We start from the raw sequence: 22,319 nt of genomic DNA, 5'->3' as shown, positions 1-22,319 counted from the left end.
GTTAGTGCAGTGTTGGACACAATGATGTGTAAGTAGTGTGAAAGACCCATTCCCCATGTCTTGAAGAGAATATCTACAATACTATCTTTTAGGTAGATAGAATCAGGGACTATATTTTAGATATATTAGATTTTTTTATTAGAATGTTTTTCTCTACTACATGAAACACTTAGGGGGACATTTATTAAGGAGTCTAATGTTTGCAACTATTCTAATGAGGATTGGTGTGTATTTTGTTCCAATAGCTTGTGACAGATTCATTAATATGTAGCACTGCCATAGTGAATTTATCTAAGTAAAAAGTCACAAAAAAATGTGCAAAAATTGCGCAAATATATTCACCTGGTACTGACCAGACGTAAGCCTGCACCTGTTTGTGCGACTTTTAAAAAAGTCACAAATGATAAATTGGGCGCTAAACCTGGATTATACAAACTTTTGGGTGTATACTCAAAACAGGCAGATTAAAAAAAAGTTGCATCTGAAAATATTCGCCTGTCCAATACTGGTTCATAAATAGAACTTAGACCAAAAATGGGTGAAAAATCCAATTATTTACCGAAAAATAGGGGCAAAACCCTGATGAATTTCCCCCTTAGATTTATTTTCTTTGTATACAAGACATTTTACTAATAAATTCTTTTCTCTACAATGTGTGTTCAGTAGTTTTGTCTATTAAAACTGTAATCTTACCAGTATAAAAAAAATGTTTCTTACTCTTCTTCCTCAGGTATGCTGTTACTTGTAGTAATGCAAGTTTTAATATGGACTCCCCCAGCTAGTGCCATATTGAGCCTTACAGCTAGCCCACTCTTTACAATGGAATCACTGAATGGTACTGAAAACGAAGAGCCCAAACAAGCTTATACTGTTCCTCTTGATCTAGACCTTGAAACCATTGAAACTGATCCAGTCACAGATGGCGGAACTCAAGTAAATTCCCAGACTGCCATAACATCAACAGTGACCCCTGTTCTAAGCAATGTGACAGATGGAAGGGAGAACAATATTAAACTGCAGGAAATGTCTACAATGAATATTGATCCTAAGCAACCAATTACTTTGGATGTATTCAACATGACCAGCACTGAGGGTCCTGCTCCTGCAATAGGTAGTGCTTCTAAAGAGACAGAGGACAATAGCACTTTAATCCCATTACTAGACATTAACAAAGCCTATCCATCGGATGAACAGTTAGAATCTGTCTTGGAAATACCAATGGAAAACAGTACAGAAGGAAAAGAGTGCTTCTGTAATATTCCCGGACCTGCTGGACAAAAGGGAGATAAAGGTGACACAGGGGATCCAGGTAATCTTACCTGTTAATGGCATCATGTAGCATGCCTCATTAGTCTATGGGAGATAAGACAAGTAGTATGTCACAGTCATCCGATCGCATGGGAATTTGTTATAGGTTATATGTCAGAGGGGCATCTGGTAAAAAAAAAAAAAACGTACAAGGGTGTACATTCATGTACTTACATTACATGCTTTAAGGATAGAAAGCTTGAACTGAGCTCTATGGCTCTTTATTAGATAATGTATTGGGCATACAATGCAAATGTAATAGGGTTAGGTTTCACATGTTGGAAAGGAACTCCTTGTTTCATCTGTGTTTTTACATTAGATGGAAGATAAAACTATTGTGTTATTGTAACCTATGATGGATGCAACTTCAAAGTGTACTGCATCTTCATATTGAAACTTTATTTTTTGTTAATGATAAAGTATTTGGTACACATGGGCCCAGATTTACTATTGTTGTATGTTTTCTTTCAAAAAACCTGACACTAAACACCTATAAACATTCATGAGATTTACAAAACTCTAACTCCGATGTTACAATAGTTTTATTTTTTTTTCTGTTTAACTATTATATTTATTTAAAAAGTATACGGTCTTTATATATGCAACTTCTTAGTAATATACTATGTTAGTTGTCTCCAACATCTCGAGTCGTTTTCTGTCGTCTCGTCTATTAAATGATAACTTAACAGTTTTATGAACCTGTTAATGACATACTTCTACATCTTATAGGTGAGCCTGGGAAACTTGGTAAAAGAGGACCTCAAGGATTGGAAGGTATTAAGGGAAAAAAGGGCCTATCGGGTCCTAAAGGAGATACAGGCATTAAAGGTGATAAGGGAAACACGGGACCCATTGGAGCAAAAGGTGATAAAGGAACCAGTTGTGTTTTTTGTGAAAAAGGTGAAAAGGGAGATCCTGGTGAGGATAGTGCTGTAGGATTTCAAGCTGCCAGAGGAGAACCAGGTATGAAAGGTACAAAAGGTGACAAGGGTCCTAAAGGAGATCCTGGAGAAAATGGATTAAATGGTATTGATGGTGCACCTGGACTTCCTGGGGAAGCTGGGCCAAAAGGAGCTGTGGGACCTAGTGGCCCTGCTGGACCAAAAGGCGATCAAGGAAGGCAAGGAAATATGGGACCACCAGGTTATCGTGGACCTCCAGGAATACAAGGAAGAAAGGGAGATAAAGGACAGAAAGGATCACAGTCTGACCATGATAACATTGCATTTTCTGTGGCTGTCCGAGGACAAAGGAATATTGTTTTGCCAGGACGTCCAATAAGGTTTGATAAAGTTTTCATTAATGAAAATAAACCATACAGTGTAAACTCAGGTATATTTGTAGCTAACATTGAAGGTGTCTACTTTTTCACATACGATATAAGTTTATCACATTCCTCTGTTATGATTGGTCTGGCTCACAATGGTAAGATAGTTATACAGACACAAGGCAGGCAGTGTGAGCGCAGTGTTTGTCAAGCCTCTGGATCAGTTCTGCTTCATCTTAGGGAAGATGATGAGATTTGGCTTCAGGTTTTAACTAGTGCCCAAAATGAATTCATTTCAGATGAATCCGACTCGCTCTTCACAGGATTTATACTGTATTCTCTTGAAGACTAGGGCTATAATTTAAGAGACTGAAAGCTGTGCTTGAGCATTTTGCATTTGAATTATTTAATAATGGAATACATTTTACCACTTTTAAGCAGTAAAAAGATAGAAAACATTGTCAAGCATGTCATTTTATGAATTCTCAATGGGTTGCATATGGGTCAGCATGACCCTGTCATCATTACGCAAGTCACGGTTACTTTTTCCAGATACTGAGTGTGAAATTGCCCAAAACTATCCCAATTCATCCATTTATTTATGCAATTTTCAGTATATTCATGGTAAATATTGATATTCAAAATGCAAAACTGCCATAATGATCTGATTAAAGTTTATAGACATAGGCAGAGTGTAATAAAACCTGTGACCAGGCAATTAAAACTCGTAATACAATTAGGGCAGTGTATTTATATGTAATACACATAGTCTAAAAACTTTTCCTATAAATTCAAGCAGTACTGTGTTAGCATAGCTATAGAGCTGAGAATATGTGTAGATCATTTTAAACAATGATAATATTGCTTAAGCATTTTTCCCCCCTAAAGATGTACTACTCCTGAATGCCCAGCTGAGTAGGAAACATTCAGACAGGCAATTGTTCGGAAAAAATTCTGGACGTGGTTTGGATTCTCATCAAGTGTTGATTTGAATTGTTTACTGCCATATAACTCAAAGTCGCACTACCAAAACTGCATAGCATATAGGCTCTGCTGGGAGTAGGAACTGGCGGTGCAGGCTTCACACGAAAAGACTTGTAAACCAATGCATTGTAGAATGAATAAACAAGCCGCATTCACCATTCAATGTGTTCCACAGACACAGTGAGGTATGGTTACAGCCTGTTTCATGCTCTTGCACTTCTACGGACCTCCCACAAAAGCACGTCATCACGCATTAAATACCTAGACAGGTAAGCTGACGGCACAGTAATCATGTGACATGTAGATCATTGTATACAAAAAATACACATAAAAAAAAAAAACATTTAAAAGACATCCTGTAAATACCTAACGTCAAGACTTTTTCATATAATCTGGGCTTGTAGTAAAATTCAGGGGTTTTGGAAAGTGTTTTTTTGATACTCTTGATGTTAGATTTAAGCAGAATATTCCAAGAGTAGCGGAAATTGGGGTTTTGGGTGGGTCCTGAGATATTCCAAAAAGTAAAGTTTTATTAATGAAAAGTTTATTTTGTGCTAGGTTGCTTATTATGAGGGGGTGGCTGTCACGACAGCCACCATCGTTGGTGGCCTGGAAGAACTTAGTCTCTCAGATTAAGCAGTATGAATTTTTGAGGTAAAAAGGAGCAAAAAAGGAGCAAAAAGGATGGAATTTGTAAGCACTTGTTTATCTGGAAAGGCTGGGTTTATTTTTTTTTTATATTTACTTGTTTATGTAAACAATAACATAATAATAATAATAATAGAGTTAAAAAAAAGACATCCTGTAGCAAAACCTTACTTCAATGAATTACAAAAAGAAGCTGCGGTCCACTCTGTCATTCAGACCACCTGGACCTTCAGCCTGTGTACACAGTATGCATTTAGTTTCAGCTTTCATTAGCAGGCAATGTCTATCTTGCCCTTTTGCAAAATGCACTCTTTCAAATTTTTGGACTCTTATCAGGTGTGGAGGAGTTTCCAAGGAAGCTGTGGCATGGCCTGCTACATATATGTTTCTTTACTGCCATGCTGCCAGGCATAGTACACTACACTACAAGAAAAGAATAAAACACTTACAGGTCTTGGATTGTGACAACACATTAAAAAGTGTTTCAGATGTGCTAAAAGACTAGTAAAACTTAGCAAGCACTTCAGCAGAAGCAGGCTTTCTGTGTTCATTATGGTCCATGGTGGGGGAAAGGGCCGAGAGGGATGGGTGAGCATGGAAAGGAGAAAAGGCAGCCCTGAATAGCTCAACATCCTGCAATCTTATCTCACCAAGTTCCCAGACCAGCACTGAGCTTTCTGACCTGTGAATCCAGCGTTTTATGTGCCCAGACAGTCTCCAAACTGCAGGGCTGCTTGTCTCCTCTTCCTGCTCGCTCATCCACCTCGCCCCTTCCTCCATAGGTTATAATGGACTCAGAAAACTTGTCTTCACTTTGCTCCTCTGTAATTTAGAAGAATTTGTCTTGATAATCAGCAGATACGAAGTGGGGGGTGGCTGCAAAACAGCTTTTCGAGTACAGAAAGAGGCTTTTTGCCTAATAAAACCTATTACAGAATTTCTTAAAATTGCTTATACTGTTGATTTGTGCAAAAATATTTTAAATTGCAGTTTCACCATAAAAAAACTGTATACATTTGGTATCGCTGCAATTGTACTGACCCAGAAAATAAATAAAAGCATAATGCCATTTTTACCACAAGATTAATGGTGTATACTTAAAACGCATAAAATTAGAGACACAAATCACATTTTTTGTCTTTATCCTCAAGTCCAAAATGATAAATACAATTTAATGAATAAGTTATAACAAAATGATGCCATCAAAAAGTACAACTTGTCCTGAAAGCCCTCATATGGCTATGCTGCCAGCATAAAAATAAAAAAAGTTATAACTTAGAATGCAACAATGAAAAGAATGAAGAAAACAGTTTTGGGTAAAAAGACCTAAATTGGCTTTGTTACTAAGTGGTTAAAGGGGTTATCTTGGATATTAATAAGTCATAAAAGTACTACACAATGTGTATATATGCATAAATAAAGATTTTTAAATACTTTAATGCGTTTTTGGTTCTTTTATTTATCTCTCTATCACCCCAGCTCACACTGTTCCCTATACACTAGCACTTAATAGCTGGAGGAGTCCCCTGGCACCCAGCCCTGCTCTTTCCCATACCTCCTTTTTTGCAGTCTGCTTCTCCACTCACTTCATTCCATTAGCAAGTTGGATCCCTCACTAGAAATATCATGTGCTGCACCCCTCAGGTTTTAGGCTGTATTACACTCTTCTATGTCTCCCCACTAGAGATGATCGCCACTCAAACATGCTGAATTCGGATCATTAAGGATTTGAATATTGGTGGCTGTAGAAGTTGGATGCAGCTCTAGGGATTCTGGGAAAATATGGAGACAGCCATAGACATGCACTCATCTCTACTCCCCACCTATATACCTCTTCATAACAGTGTGTACTGTTGTACCGTTACAGTTTTTACTGTAAATTGGGAAAATTGTAGTAAGAATGGTGAAATGTATTAAACACAATTTACTTAAAGGAGAAGTCCAGTGAAAATTTTTAGAAAAAAAGTATTGGAAATAGTTATAAAGTGCTTTTATTCCCTGCACTTACTACTGCATCAAGACTTCACTTCTTGGATAAAATGGTGATGTCACGACCCGACTCCCAGATCTGTGCGGACTGTGGCTGCTGGAGAGGCTCATGACAGGGAGATGCTCAGTGTCCCTCCAGTACCCTGTGTCCCTCAGTGTCCCCCTGCCATCATCCTCTTCTGCAGCCACAGGAGTCGTGACATCACCATGTTATCCCGGAGGTGAAGCCTTGATGCAGCAGTAAGTGTGGGGGAAAAAAGCACTTTATGTGCATTTCCCGTAATAAGTGTATATTGGTCATTTGTATTTGACCTTGAACTTGGAACTTTTAAGGGCAATACAATAATTTAATAAAAATTTTTGCCGTACTTCTCCTTTAATCTCTTTAATATTCTCCATTTTATAATGATTTCACAAAATTTCTGTAAAAACAAGGTGCAACTATAACATTATGCACTTTTATGGAGAGACCTGCGGGGGAGGAGACAAAAAAGAGTGATTCAGCAGATCAGTAACAAGGGTTTGGGAGGACTGAGGAGGGCTTTGGGCGGGTTATTAGGGAAGAAGACAGTGACATCATGTACATTGGGGCTGGTATAATTTGTATACTGAATACTAGCGAAGCTAAACAACTTAGCCAGAGTTTAGCATGTGATCTTCAATACAAGATCAAAAATATTTTAACATTTTGTCATTTTGCAATGTTTTGATGGTGATGTAACACTTGATTTACCTTTAGGGTTATCTAAATCATTCTAATAGAACCTCTCCAGATTTTTTTTTCCTCTGACAAATTTAACTTTAAATTTAACACAAGAAAATGTTTTTCTGAGTTCAAAAACTACATTACAGGAAAAAAACAAACAACAAAAAACAAACAACAACCAAAAACAAAGAGCTAATGTTGATGAATGGATTAGATGACAAGCCTTTTCTCTTCCTTTTTTTTGGTAACTTTTGCTTTTAATATTTTGCATTAGTAAATCCGGATTTAGCTGATAAACATGGCAGATGGTAAGGAGGAAGTAAATATACTGTTTTGTCTAGTTATGTAGCTGAGTGGACCCAGGCTGCTTTCTAATCCAAAATAGTTGGGCGTGGGAAGTGAAGAAGAACAGAAATTGGCCAGTACTATTAATCAGCCTATGCATCATTGTAGCATACTTCATATTAAAGGAGTATGGAAGACCAAACATTTATATTGAGTGATGCTTGGTACCACTGGGGGGGTGGCGTTTGCGTCATGGACACAACTCAAACCGGCTGTATTGTTGCTGAGACAACCATCTGATGTCTAGCAGGTCTCATAAGCCCTTTTCTCTATGAATAGGACTTGAAATTTTCTGGATGTTGAATGATTGCCTCTGCAGCTGTAATGCCCAGTGTGAACTGCTTCTCCCCACACTGGTCACAGAAGGGGCAGGAGACATAGTCTGAACTTTAGGATTAGATACAGATTTGGGGTAGAGGGTTAGGTGACAGATTTCCCTTTAAGGGTGCTTTTACACAACTTGATATGGGGTCGTGTACAGATGTTAATAAGTGCGGATCAGCAAGATCAATTAGCCGGGCCACACAAATGATCGCAAAAGATCAAATCAGCCTGACAAGCCGATGTTTGCTCGCTAGTTGGCTAATCTTTGGTACTTTTACACAGGATGATTATCGTCTCAATTAGCATTTCTAGGAATCTTGTTTGCAGACCCATCTAGACATCTGCTGATATGACTCCTATCTGCCCAGTTGTAGGCCTTTTTAGCCCAGGAGGGGCCATCTGCTATGTTGCACAGCTAGATGAAGCATATGCCTCTCTTGGGCTTAATCCTCCAGGACCTCAACAGCTTACATGCTCTTACATATGATTTAGGGATTTAAAGAAAATCAAACAATGCCTGTGTCACCCTCCTCCCTTATAGGCACTGCTCTGGCCATAACACAATGAGACAGATTTACTATGGCAATTGTGCCAACATTCTGCTGTAATTTAAGCCAAAAAGACTGGCGTAAATGAGTTGTGTCACACACCTTGTGGGCCTCTGCCCTATTGATACATTAGTCTGGATGCCTGAAGTCCTAGTTAAGGACTGTGAGGTCCTTTTGGCATACATTTATCCTCTCAGACCTCTCCTGTTTGGCTTTATAGACATCTGGTTAAACTCTACTCTTTAACTAACTACTCTCAGAGAGCCTGGCTCTACTTACCTTCAACTACAGTGTCAAAATGTTCAGCCATGGTAATGCCTGTATAAAAACATCACTACATATCTCTCATTTAAAAAGATTTTTTTAAAACCTGCATGGTTTTGTTTTGTTTAGTCGGCAAAGTGGTGGCAAGATGATTTTAGTGCTCTCACTGCTGTTATGGAGCCCCTAAGAGCCCCCTCCATAATGCACAGCTATTCCTTATTCTCTCCATTTCAGGCCGGGACCAGAGCTGGGCTTCCTTTGCCTTACTTCTCTGGTCAAGCACAACACATACTTCTCTATGCCATGACATAGGGCTGGAAAGGTGCACTGGAGTGAACACACTGGCACTAGGCTAAGGGATGACACACACACACACACACACACACACACATACTATAGATAGCATATGGCCTGAGAAGGGGGTTACTGACGAATTGGCTTTGCAATGTGGTATGTGAGCAGAAATGAATGAAACAGCTGCATAAGGTCATTAAACAATAATATAATATGTTTGTGTGGGGGAACATATCATAAAAATGCAATTGGCTAAAAAATGCAGTTTCATACCACAGTGAAGTGTCAACAAGGCGTGGCCTAGGCACCTAAGAGCCCTAAACTGTGTGCGCTACATTTCTTTTGCCACTTCATTGCATCTTAAATCACCATTTTTTTCCCAGATTGCAGACATGCAGCTAAATATTAGGTCATAATTCATGTATTCTTCAAAACCTATGTAATGCTGTCAGCTGTTTGGTATTTAATTTCCAGGTGTCAGGTTCACTTAAAAAACACAGTGTTGTTGCACTACGTATTCAACGCTATATTTTATTGCGCAGGATAATACGTTTTTTTTCAAGGCCCTGACATATATTCAGCTTTCATAGGGGCAAGAGGTTGTTATACACATGTATTCTCACAATGTGAATGCCGCTAATATTTCGACATGCAGGACATGATAAGGGTTACATGACCAAATTGCTCATATTTTTAACCTGAAAAGCCTACCAAATCATGAACTAGTTTGGCAGAAACATATTGATAGCTAATTCAGATTATGCCAAAGAATTTTAATATTGCCCTACTGTGCATGACTCACCATCATAAAAAAGGCTGCTCTGAAATTATGGCTCATTTCTTCAACATAATCAACAACCCCCTGAATAGCTATGAAACCTGCTGTTTTGTAAATGCCATTGCTTATTATTTCACAATAGTTAAATAGTGACTGCATTCTAGTGGTTACACTATTCACTGTCTTAATGTTGCATCTTTAAGATCTCCAGTGTTATGTGATATATTTATAATTAACTGTAAGAATCAAAAAAAAAAAACTCTACCGTGGTATTTTTGCAGCTGAGGCAACATTTATGAGTTTCTGACTTCATACCCAAACAAGATATTCTTTTCCTGTGGGATCAGCAGTCTGCACGGATTACAGAATCCATGTGCGTAAATTATCCTTACTGTGATAGCATTTCATGTAGCACAATAAACTTGCTCTTTGGCTCTTCATTTCTGCAAATAATGGTTAAACTTGCATGTCACTGGAGAATGCGTCACTCATCACGTCAGAACAAACGCAGCAATACAAAGAATATTTCTGGAAATGTGTAGTTAATATGTTGTGCGTTGCTTCTGGAAAAGGTAATGCTGGCATTTTGCCGATATATCCATAATAGCAAGGGGAAATGTTTAATATGTTTTATGTATAAAGTTCTGTTTTGTATAATTTAGAAAAGAAAACGTAACAGTCGTTACGGTTATTTATTTATAATCTTCTGTTATCTATTCTCGCTCTCTCTTTTTTTATTATTCTTTACCTTTATACATATTTATAGGCAATACTGTTGCACAGTGACAGTTTTCCAGTATACAGGTAAAACTCCATGTTTTCCCAAATAGGAGAGTGTATTTGTTTCCCAATGAATTCAGAGCAAATCAACGGGAAAAAGTGCAATTTTTTGAGATGTATGTCCTGTACCCTGGACTTATCAGCACCTACAACTGATTGGAACCTGGAAGTTACAGGAGAGCAACTTCCAATTGCCTCAATATTGCAACATCTAACTGATTAAATGACGTGAATTGGAGGTCATATGTCCCCTGTGCACATCGGATGTTCATGCCCAATGAAGTAGAGGAGTGTTCTTCAGTAATCACTTCTGATTCAAGCGGTGTAGCTATGGATGAGCTAGAAGGGCATGTGCCCTGGGTGCCCTGCAGGAGAGGTTGGTTTGCAACTCGACTGGGAGCTGAGCTGCAGTACCTAGACACAGCCAATGTACAGTGATTAGAGCAAATGACTTCTGGCACCATTTTCTGTGTAGTGCAGGCACTAAGGCTGTCCCAAACAGCTAATCGGCACCCCACTCATTCATAACCTATCCTGTGGATATACCATCATTCATTTTTCTCTGGAAAACCCCTTTAAGCTAATTGAACTATTGAATTTTTATTTATGTAATTTAACTTTTGAAAAGTTTAGTAGGTTTGTTCAGATGTGTAACAAAAATTGCCAAATTGCTAAAGTGGTTGTCCAACTGGAGCTGAATTGTAATACCATACACAACCTAGGGACAAGGGTGGTGCTGTTTTTGCTGTCCTTTTTCTAATCCTGGATAACTCCTTTAATACAGATGTATGTCTTAAGGCTGATACATGAGTCTGATCCTTGAGATAAAGGACAGGTCAGGTCATTATTACTTTATAAAAAGAGTAGTAGATGCTTAGAACAATCTTCCAGCAGCTGTGGTAGGTAAATCTACAATACCAAATGTAAACATGCCTGGGATAAACCTATATCTATCCTAAGATAATAAGAAGGGAAATACTAAAAGGGCAGACTAGATAGACCAAGTAGTCTTTACTGCTGACAGTCTTCATCTTTCTATGTTTCATTGCACAGAGATACTGTATTAAAGATATGACTTTTTCGCCCAGTTCTCAGGCTGACAGCAGGGCATTCCAGAATTGTGCCAGATGTGTTCGGATTGTCTTTGTTGTGGGGCACTGAATTGTTAGCCCAGCATTCACCATAAATGAGAGCTAAGTTTTCAGACTTCCATTTTTTTAGTGACCTATTACTTGTCTTTTTTTGTTGTGGTGGTTTCACATTTTAGCCATAGCTATGGGATTTCTATGTTTTATGACAGAGAAATCCCTTCCAGTTAGAAATTAATTCCGCATACATTCATATCTGGCTGACAGCAAAGATCATGAGCTTCTGATTTTAAATTTGTTGACAATAAATTTTTAATAAACTCAGTAAAATTAACCACTGCAGCCCAGTAGCTCAGCTGCTAGCTTATGGACTACGTGCAGCTCTTCTATATTTCTTTAGGGCTTAGGGAATAATATCTAGGGAGGAAGATTTGTTTTGAAGGGAATCTCTCGGTTCTAGAGTATAAAGTTTAATAGACAGCAGTCATAAAGAAGACAAATGTAATTACGTTCATTTTGTTATAACCGGCACCATTTTCACTGCAGATGTAAACTGGCAATATTGTTGGCTGGTATCAAAGCGCAATATAGTTGGCTCGTATCCATATAGCTGGTAATGTAAATAACTGGTATCCATGCACGTGTAACCATGCGTGTGGACTGTAGATTATTTTACCCTGCATATCTCTTCTCTCCTGCTGCTGGTGCCTATTTTGATGTATTTTGTACGAAGTTGGGAATATTTCCACTGTTGACAATGTAAAGAACCTTGTCAATATTATTCTGCTATTCTTGGTTTTGGATTTCCTAGCATACAGTCCTTTTCCACCCATATAGATTTGCTTGGTTATACCTTACTGTTTACCAATAGCACCATGGCTTGAAGTTTCTTGTTAAGGGTGCGTTCACACCTACAGGATCCGCAACAGATCTGCAGCAGATCCGCAGCAGATTTGATGGTGCAGATTTGATGCTGTGTTCAGTTATTTAAATGAAATCTGCTACGGATCTGCTGCGGATCCGCAGCAGAAAATCAGCTGCGGATCCGGTAAGTGTGAACGTACCCTTAAACTGTTTTCATGGTCACAGTCTCGTACGTTGCGTGGACATGGCCTAATCCTGGCTGTAATGGTAATTATAAGAATGCTGAGAAGTTTCTTTTCTAAAGAACATACACATAAGGAATGATATAACAATCATTTAAAAAAAAAGTTATTGAAATTATTAAAAAGAATTATGAATAATATAAAACTTATTTAGACTATAAGTTGAAGACCGTAAGGTAAATCTCTTTATTGTGAGATAGTTCTGACTAGTATAGCTACATAATCAGAGATGGTTGACTTCCGGTTCCGGCGCGTATGGGATGGCAGCAGTGTGAGTGAGCTCCTCCACCCTCCGCTCATAATATCGCTTCCCGCTCTGACTCCTGACATTACCGGCCCTGCCGGACCACACCTCTGACTTCTCTAAGTGCCGAGGAGTCGGAGGCACCACTTCATTAAGCGGGGAACCAGTTATACACCTCCCCATAGGCCCTCCTTCATTTACCTCACAGCTCTGTCACAGGGACACCTAAGATGGCGCCGACACGAGGTGCTGCTGCTGAGGCACACACAGAGGAAACACATACCTCACAAACCCCAGTGCCGGACCTCTGTGACACCATAATACCAGGACTAAATATGTCTTGCAAGGCACTGGCAATTCAAGTGTCCAAGATGATATTAAATGACATAAAATCCTCTCTTGAGGCCACTATGGTTTCCTCCCTAGCAACCATACAGGGAGATATAGCAACGCACACCTCACAGATTACTGAACTTCAGGAGAGAGTCAGCTTGTTAGAAGATGAAATACATTCTACAAAAATAAAACTACAACAGAATATGAATGTCACAGCTTCATTGCAAACAAAGACTGATGATCTAGAGAACCGCTCTAGGCGCAACAATTTACGTATTATGGCTGGGTTCACACTATGTATATTTGAGGCTGTATTTGTGAGGCTGTATAGCAACCAAAACCAGGAGTGGATTGAAAACACAGAAAGGCTCTGTTCACATAATGTTGTAATTGAGTGGATGGCCATCATTTAATGGCAAATATTTGCTGTTATTTTAAAACAACGGCTGTGGTATTGAAATAATGGCCGTTATTTACTGTTATATGGCGGCCATCCACTCAATTTCAACAATGTGTGAACAGATCCTTTCTGTGTTTTCAATCCACTCCTGGTTTTGGTTGCTATGAGGACCTGACATGAGGACCAAATACAGCCTCAAATATACATAGTGTGAACCCAGCCTATAGGTGTACCTGAATCCATTCCAGCCATGCAATTACATGCTATATGTTCTCTAGAAATTCCCCAAGCCTTGGGTATCCCAGGTCACATTACTGTGGAAATAGCGCACCGTGTGGGACCCCCACCAGCGAAACAAAAGCAAGATGCAAATCAAAAGGAACAGAAACCCAGACAAGTGATTGTCAAGTATCTGAATTATAATGATAAAAACAACATTTTACAAAGCTTTAAAAAATCTACAGTTGATGTTGCAATTCATGGCCACAAAATCCTCATGTTTAATGACTACTCCGCAGCAGTGGTTCAAAAACGTAAAGCTTTCGCACACATTTGCTCGACATTGGTAAAAAATCAAATACTGAAAGTTTTCAAATCGGATGGTTCAGCATCTCTTTACAGTTCTCCTGAGGAAGCCATTTCTTCCCTTAAAGATGTAAAGGGTCTCACTCCACCTATTCAAGACAAGCACAAGAGACGACGTTTGGATGGTCCTACTGACACGGTAGAAAAAATGGAATGATTATGAACTCCATCTCTATTCTGTTGGACGCTATGCTGCTCATTAAAACTGAGTATTTTTTTCTCTATTTAGCCCTATATATGTTGACTAAATACTATATTAGGGACACCTTGTTACTACATTATTATTTTCTTTAGTCTAGATAGTAATGCATTTGGTGGTGTGTGTGTGTGTGTGTGTAAGTATGTATTTATGTATGTATATACATGTACAGTATATATATGTATATGTATATGTGTGTGTGTGCATGTATATGTATGTATATGTATAATTCCACCTTGTATGGTTTTAGGTTTAAGTACAACTTCTTTAAGTACTAATCATTATATACTGGCTCTCCCTTTTATTTTATTTTATTTATTTATTTGCTTCCCTGTGACAACTCACACATTTCTCAGGAGGGTAGGGATGTGTATGTCATTAATTTTAATATATACTCATCTAATGGAGCGGAGGTTGATGTGACCTCTCCACCAGTTATTTCTTTCTCTTTATTTCTTCTCCATAATGCGGAGTTTGCGAATGCTCCGAACATTGGACAATACGAAAAAAGTGAAGTCCACATCTCACTTTATTCGCTTAGTTTATATTGTTAACTGTTTTATTCTTAGGTATATCACCTTTAGTTTGTCTGAAAATGCTACATGCTATCCTCTTTTTCTGCCTGAAAGGGTTACCCACTATGTTATTGTGCTTCCAGGGTCTCTTCTTAACACCTCCTCTTCTATTAATATTTTATTAAATTAATCACTTGGAATGTTAAGGGACTACGTTCCCCATCTAAGAGGACTTCTATACTGAAACTCCTTAAGAGACTTAGGGCCGATATAGTATTATTGCAAGAAACACATTTAACTGAATCGGATTATTTCAGACTCAAACGTTTTTGGGTGGGTGCAGTTTATGGTTCACCAGCTATTAACCGTAAAGGCGGGGTAGTTATTCTTACACATAAAAATTTAACCTGTACGGTATTATCTCAATATCAAGATGATGAAGGCAGGATATGTCATCTTCTTATTGACACTCCAGCGGGCAAATATAGCATATATAACGTTTATGGTCCCAACACTCAGAGACCTGATTTTTTTAAAAAATTGTAAAACCTCATTCTGCAAGATGACAATAATCTTAAAATAGTTGGTGGAGACCTAAATACTGTTCTTAATACAACTGAAGATAGAAAAAGAACTAAGACACCTACTGTATATACTTCATCAGATAATATTTTATCCAACTTCCTTAATTCTACCTCCCTATCTGATTCTTAGCGTCATCTACACCCAGATGGTAGAGAATACTCTTTTTACTCTCACTCCCAAACTGCCTGGTCAAGAATAGACTACTGTTTAGTGTCACCGGACTCTCTTGGCAGAGTAGAAGACTCTGAAATTCATGATATAGTAATTTCGGATCACTCCCCTGTTAGTTTACAATTAAGAGATATTTTTCAGAAGGGATCCGATTTTATTTGGAGATTTCCTTCTCATTTAGCTAATGATGAATCATTTATCAAACTATTAAAAAAATGGTGGTCAGACTTTTATTCTAACAATGCTGAACATACACAATCCCCAATACTTTTCTGGGAGACTGCAAAAGCAGTTCTAAGGGGCCAAATAATTTCTTATGTGGCTGCCCAGAAACGTGAAGCACGTAAAAACTATCTTCAACTTTCCCAAGATCTGCGCTCTACATACACTCTTTTCCTGTCTTCCCCTACAGATGACAATAAATCTAAATGGACAGCAGCTAGACAAGCTTTCGAAATTGCACAGGAAAAACTCAATGCTATATATAGAGATCAATACATATCCCGTTTATTCCGCTATGGTAATAAATCAGGGAAAATGTTAGCTAACCTTGCTAAAGGACGTAGACCTGCTACACATATCCCTGCTCTCAAAGATACAGCGGGTAATATACAAAAAGATCCTAAAGTCATATCACAACTTTTACAACAATTTTACCGCTCACTATATTCCAAAGATAGGCTTGATCTAGCTGCTGGTAAGAACTTTCTAGAGTCATTAACTCTACCTTCTCTTGATACCCCTTCTCTTGATCCTCTCAACGCCCCAGTCACATTGGAGGAAATTACTGCCACTATCTCTACACTTAAAAATAACAAAGCTCCAGGCCCTGATGGCTATAGTGCGGAATTTTATAAATCTATGTCTTCTGTCATCTCCCCCACTCTTCTTTCTACTTTCCAAACTATTCTGACTGACCATCACATGCTCCCCTCGGGAGATACTGCATATATCAAAATACTACACAAACAGGGGAAGGATCCAACATCTCCTAATTCGTACAGGCCAATCTCTTTCATAAATGTAGACCTAAAATTGTTGGCAAAGATTATGACCAATACATTGGCAGACATCCTACCATCACTAATAGGCAGCCATCAAGTTGGCTTTATAAAAGGACGTTCTGGTGTCACTAATATAAGAACGGTACTAGCGGCCCAATCTGGTGTCCAATCTGGGGGTCGTTCCAGCCACTCTCCAGGTCTGTTGGCAATTGACGCCGAAAAGGCTTTTGATAATATCAGCTGGGAGTGGCTGGACATGACCTTAACAAAATTTGGTATCACAGGTCAATTCAAAGATTTTATTTCCACAATATACACATCTCCGAAAGCTAGAATTCATACCCCGGGTTTCCTTTCAGATAGCTTTCCCTTACAAAAAGGTACCAGACAGGGTTGCCCCCTATCCCCTCTATTGTTCAATTTGGCGATATCTTATTTCTTCTGACTTTTTCTCAGGCATACGGGTTGATTCCCAAATCATCAAAGTTACATGCTTTGCTGATGATACTTTAATATATTTAGATAACCCAGATCTACATGTTCCGGCAGTATTAGATGCCTTAAAATTTTTTGGTTCCTTCTCTGGGTATAGAATCAATATACATAAAAGTCAACTTCTTTACCTAACTCCACATAAGAGGTCTACTTCGGGTCCTGCGGGGGTCTCCATCGCTAAATCCTATATTACATATCTTGGAATCCAGATTGGCAGAACTCCCTCCTCACTATATTCCCTGAACTATCGCCCTATAATTAAGAGAATAAAACAAGATCTCCAGAGATGGGAATCTCTACCATTGTCAATTCTAGGCCGTACCCACTTAATCAAAATGATGTGTTTTGGAAAACTGTTATATCCAATGCAAACAATACCCCTTTTACGCAAACATTCTGACGTTTCCCTACTCCACACATACTCCAAAAATCATATTTCACTAAATTTATTTGGCAATCAAAGAGACCTCGTATTGGCTATTCCACTCTCTGTCTCCCTACTTCTAAAGGTGGCGCTCAATGCCCAGATATTAGATTATATAATTTAGCCGCTCTCTTTCGCCATGCTAAAGATTGGATTATGGACACGTCATATTTCTCCAATATTTTAATTGAGAAAGCTTTAGCAGCACCTTGGCCTTTACCCACCCTGCTACATGCTAAATTACCAGAACTACCCCCAGAAATTAAGAGAAGTGTTATCTTTAAAGACACCATTGCCACATGGAAGGCGATACGAAAATTATATGGTTTACCCTTTTGCCTATCGAAAAGATTTCCTCTGTGACATTCACCACTTTACCCACCTGACTCAGACAAATTGGATTACTCAGAGTGGCAGAGTGCACATGTTTCTTCTGTTGGGGATCTGCTGGATACTAATTCCAACACTTTCTTATCATGGGATATCGTCAGAACACGATTTAAATTGTCTTCATTTAATTTACCTCAATACGATTCTATAATTGAATTTCTTACTTCCAGAGTGCGGGACATAGCAGAAGCAGAAAGTGATATAGAATTTGATAATCTATTCCCAACACCACCGGTTCATAATTCTTTATCACATACATATGGAGAACTTAGATCACGCTCTCAAAAGAATTTATCTAGACAAATTTTTTTCAAAAAATGGTCCTCCGTAATTTTTTCTGAGGATCTGACCCAACAAATATTGAGAGGATCTCAACTAGTGCATTCTGCCACTCCTAATGTAGTTCTACGTGAAATACATTTCCGCTTTATACACAAGGCTATATATGCCTTTAATATTCCTTTTTCCAACTCCCACACTTCTCACATAAACAGTTGCCCGAAATGTTCACTTCCTAAAGCAGACTTGTTTCACTGTGCCTGGGCCTGCACGCGAGTGCAGGAATTTTGGGACTCTGTGCGGCTCTATCGTTTGTCCACTTGGGGCCATGCCATACCACTTCTCCCTATTAGTTATCTTTTTCATTTTATTGATATAGACTCTACTACTCCCTCTCCTAAATTACTTACTTCTAAAGGAATTCATTTAACTCTATTAGTTTCCCTGAAATGTTTATTAAGACACTGGATACTGGATACTCTACCAGACATTTCTGAGGTAATCTCCGCTCTGAAGGAGATCTTTCATTGGGAACTTTTGGATGTATTGCGCACCAAAGAAAAATCAACAAAAACATTTATGTCCATTTGGACACAATTTCTAATTCATGATTTTACTATAGAAGAGAGAGACTCTGTCATTAATCAATTTAAGGACACTGATTGGTATTGCATGGCCGCCCAAAAGGGAACTCTCGGAGCACTCCAAATATCTTAAGCTTTTTCCTTTCTCTGTTAAAGACAATTCTCTCCATTCTATTGGTTTCATATTGGAATATCTGACATCTATACCATGTTTTAAGGTGATATTATAAATTACTGTTTTTCTACTTATATCTATATATCTATATATCTTTTAAGGTTATTACAAAGGCTCATTGTATCTGTATGATATTGTAAACATACAATCCTTTGTTGCCTGTAAGCGATTTTCTTTTTGAATATGTAATGAATTTTCAATATGTATGTTCAAATGTTACATAAGCCACTAATAAAATATCGTTTAAAAAAAAAAAAAAAAAAATCAGAGATGGTTACATTAATATCCTACTGAATTCACATTCAAAAGCAGCCACAAGAGAAAACGAAAAAAAAAACAAAAAAACCCCAACACAAATAAGGGATCAGATAGCGCTTTCTAATATACTGTAGCTTTTACAGACATATAAAGACAGAAGAGAAGACTGCTTAAGACTTAACCAGTGGTAGTTGTGCACATGGGTAAACACCCTTACATCACAGGATTGAATTAGCTCTTCCTAAAACCCCATTCCATGATGATAGGGATTCACTCCCAGATTTCCTGCTGCAGCCAATCCCAGGAGCCAGGCAGAAGAATGAACTGATCATCCAACATGGCCTTTTATAGGTCGTCCTCCCAATGATAAATGTATACATAATGCTGGTTGATTTGCCTAATGAAATACTGAAAAAGACAAAAAAAATCATGTCTATCATGTAATGAATTAATATACACCAGCAGGGTTTGCTCTCTCATTCATGGTCCTAGCTCTCCATATCATTCCTGGCCCCCGGCATAGCGCCCTCTAATTTATTGTACACAGCATGGATTCCCTATCTCATTTCTGGATCATAGCATGGCTTCTCATTTTAATCTTGGTCCCCCCAGCATGGCTCCCCATCTCATGCCTAGGCTACATTATGAATCCCCCTCTCATTTGTGGTCACCATCTTGTTCCTGGTCCCATGTATGATGACACTTCTTATTCTTTGTTCCCAACATGGCTCCCGTGTCATTTCCAATTTCATGCATGGCATCACGTCTCTTTCTTAGAGCCCAGCACAGCTTCATTCACCTTTGCAGCATGACATTTGCTGCACCATGTTTAATGTCCAAGTCTTTTCATTAGATTTAACTGGAATGATTTTCGCATCAAAATCCATGCAGTTTTATCTTAAAAACTAATTTCTCCTTGATTGAACTTGGAAAAAAGAGATATGTGACTTTTTCTCCACAATTCCCATTTGAAGCACTAATGGTGCGTTTACACAGAACGATTATCGTTCGAATTTCTGCGAAAACGATCACATTTGAGCGATAATCGGCTCGTGTAAACACAGCGAACGATCAAGCGAGGAGCAAGAAATTGTTCATTTTGATCATTCAACATATTCTCAAATGATCGTTGGTCATTCTCTAAAAATTTGCAGATCGCTTCGTGTAAACAGTCTTTCACCAATTCACCCTATGTGGGAGATAGGCTTAAGCAATCTTAATCGCAATAACGATTTCTCCAAACGATATATCATCCGTCTAAACGCTGATCAATATAAAAAAAAAACATTGTTACTTCGAAATCGTTAATGGTTCGATTGAGCAAATTATCAATCCGTGTAAATGCAGCATAAGTGAAATCAATTCATGAGTTTCATGACAAGACCCAGCTGTGTGGACAGCAGTTCCAAGTAAATGAGCTACAAGAGGCAGGGTCAGAGATCTGGATAATGAGAGGAGCAGTGTGGAGGTTGTCAGGAGGCCGGGAGGTGACAGAGCACAAGAGACAGAGATAATTCATGTATGTGGGGTGCAGGGCAGTAGTGTAACTAGAAATGGCCGGGCCCCACAGCAAACTTTTGATTGCCCGCCCCCCTTCCCGACTGACCACTAGTCATAACTGCAAGAGCTGGTCGGGGTGCTTGCAGTTAAAGAGACATTTGTAGAACCTAGGAGGCCTGCTCAGCCACTTGGTGCTACAAATGATGACAGCTCAGGGGACCAGTGTATTGCAGGAGTGGGCCATGGTGCCCACAGGCAGGCATAGTGTAAGTTACGCCCCTGGTGCAGGGAGAGCACAGATTACTACTACTTGGTGTATACAAACTGAGACTTGAGCTTTAGAACCAGACCAGTTTTAGAGATGCCACACAGAAGGGTTTCCCACATTCCCTGATTGTACTTAGTGTCTCTGAGTTGCCTTCTCTGATGCTCTGGAGACTGTAAGGCTGGGTTCACACTTCTGCTGGGGTTCTGTTTGGAGCCTCCAGTGGAGAGTCTGTTCAGAGCCACAATACAGCCAGACATTCGGACACTAATTGATGCAGTTGGATACGTGAGAGACCCCCATGGACTTCAATAGGGTCCCTTTGTTTTGCAGAATTTGAGGGGACAAAAAATGACTGCTTATATGGCACCCCCTGAAGATAGCACATGCCAAAGTGTGAGCCCAGCCTAATCCTCAAGGTCTATAGAAGCGTTTCTACATATATAGGTATAGAAGAAGTAGTATAGGTATAGTCAGGGCTGTATTACCAGCTGCTGCTGCCCTAGGCACTAAACCTGAAGACGTCCCATCTTCACTCACCAATTAGCAAAATGATTTTCTTTTGGGTGTATTGCCTGTAGGCGTATTGCCAATAATCCTGGTAATCAATGATTAGAGCAGTCTGCATATTGTCTGAGGGAATTCTTACCACAGGATTGGTAGGTAATAAGCAAAGTGTCACATTTACCACCACCATACCAAACCTGACAAATGCCACCATACTGTGACAAGTTAAGACCGCTATACCAGACCTGACTACTACCGCCATACTGCGACTGGGTAACACCGCCATACCAGACCTGACCAATACCACCATGCAACCACCCACCCCCCTCAAAAAGATACAAGATTTACTGGAAAGTCTGAACGGGAGGGGAGAGACTAAAAATAATTAAAATAAAAAAAAAACCCTCTCTGGTGCTGCCCCCTGCAAGGTGCTTCCCTAGGCATCAGACCACGGGTGCCTAGTGGTAAATAAGGCCCTGGGTACAGTATTTCTGTTCATGAGTATTTGACCCGGAAGTTATATTCTATTATTCTGGATGTATGTGTATATTTACCATACTTGCTTTATTTTTATTTTATTGTTATAATTCTGTTATTCATTAGTTTTCATCCTGTAAACATGATGTTTCAATTTATTTAAAGCATAATGTTGCATTTACACAAAGAGATTTATCTGACAGATTTTTGAAGCCAAAGTCAGAAATGGATTTAAAAAGAGGAGAAATCTCAGTCTTTCCTTTATGACCTGTTCTCTGTTTATAGTCTGTTCTTGGCTTTGGATTTAAAGATCTGTCAGATAAATTTCTGTGTGTAAATGCACCAAGCTACTAATATAAAGTAGCTAGGCCCTTTATGCAGGTAGGCCCCCAATAGATAGTATCTCCAATGCAGCTATTCCCCCTGTATGTAATGTCCCAGTAGGTAGGCATCTCTGTCTGTGTAATATACAGTAAAAAAACCCCAACAACATAAAA

At 38.9% G+C, this 22,319-nt stretch overlaps 1 protein-coding gene across 1 annotated transcript; it reads left to right on the top strand.

Moving 5' to 3' along the window:
• The first annotated feature begins 750 nt into the window (after positions 1-750).
• On the top strand, positions 751-2,927 carry LOC138795228 (complement C1q tumor necrosis factor-related protein 2-like). The gene is made up of 2 exons (XM_069974223.1): positions 751-1,309; positions 2,038-2,927. Exons 1-2 carry the CDS (start codon positions 751-753, stop codon positions 2,925-2,927), a joined length of 1,449 nt encoding a protein of 482 aa, XP_069830324.1.
• The last annotated feature ends 19,392 nt before the right edge of the window (positions 2,928-22,319 follow it).

This window comes from Dendropsophus ebraccatus, chromosome 6 (genome assembly GCF_027789765.1).
Source record: "Dendropsophus ebraccatus isolate aDenEbr1 chromosome 6, aDenEbr1.pat, whole genome shotgun sequence".
In the NCBI taxonomy this organism is placed as follows: domain Eukaryota; kingdom Metazoa; phylum Chordata; class Amphibia; order Anura; family Hylidae; genus Dendropsophus; species Dendropsophus ebraccatus.
This window is presented reverse-complemented; position numbering and strand designations above follow the sequence as displayed.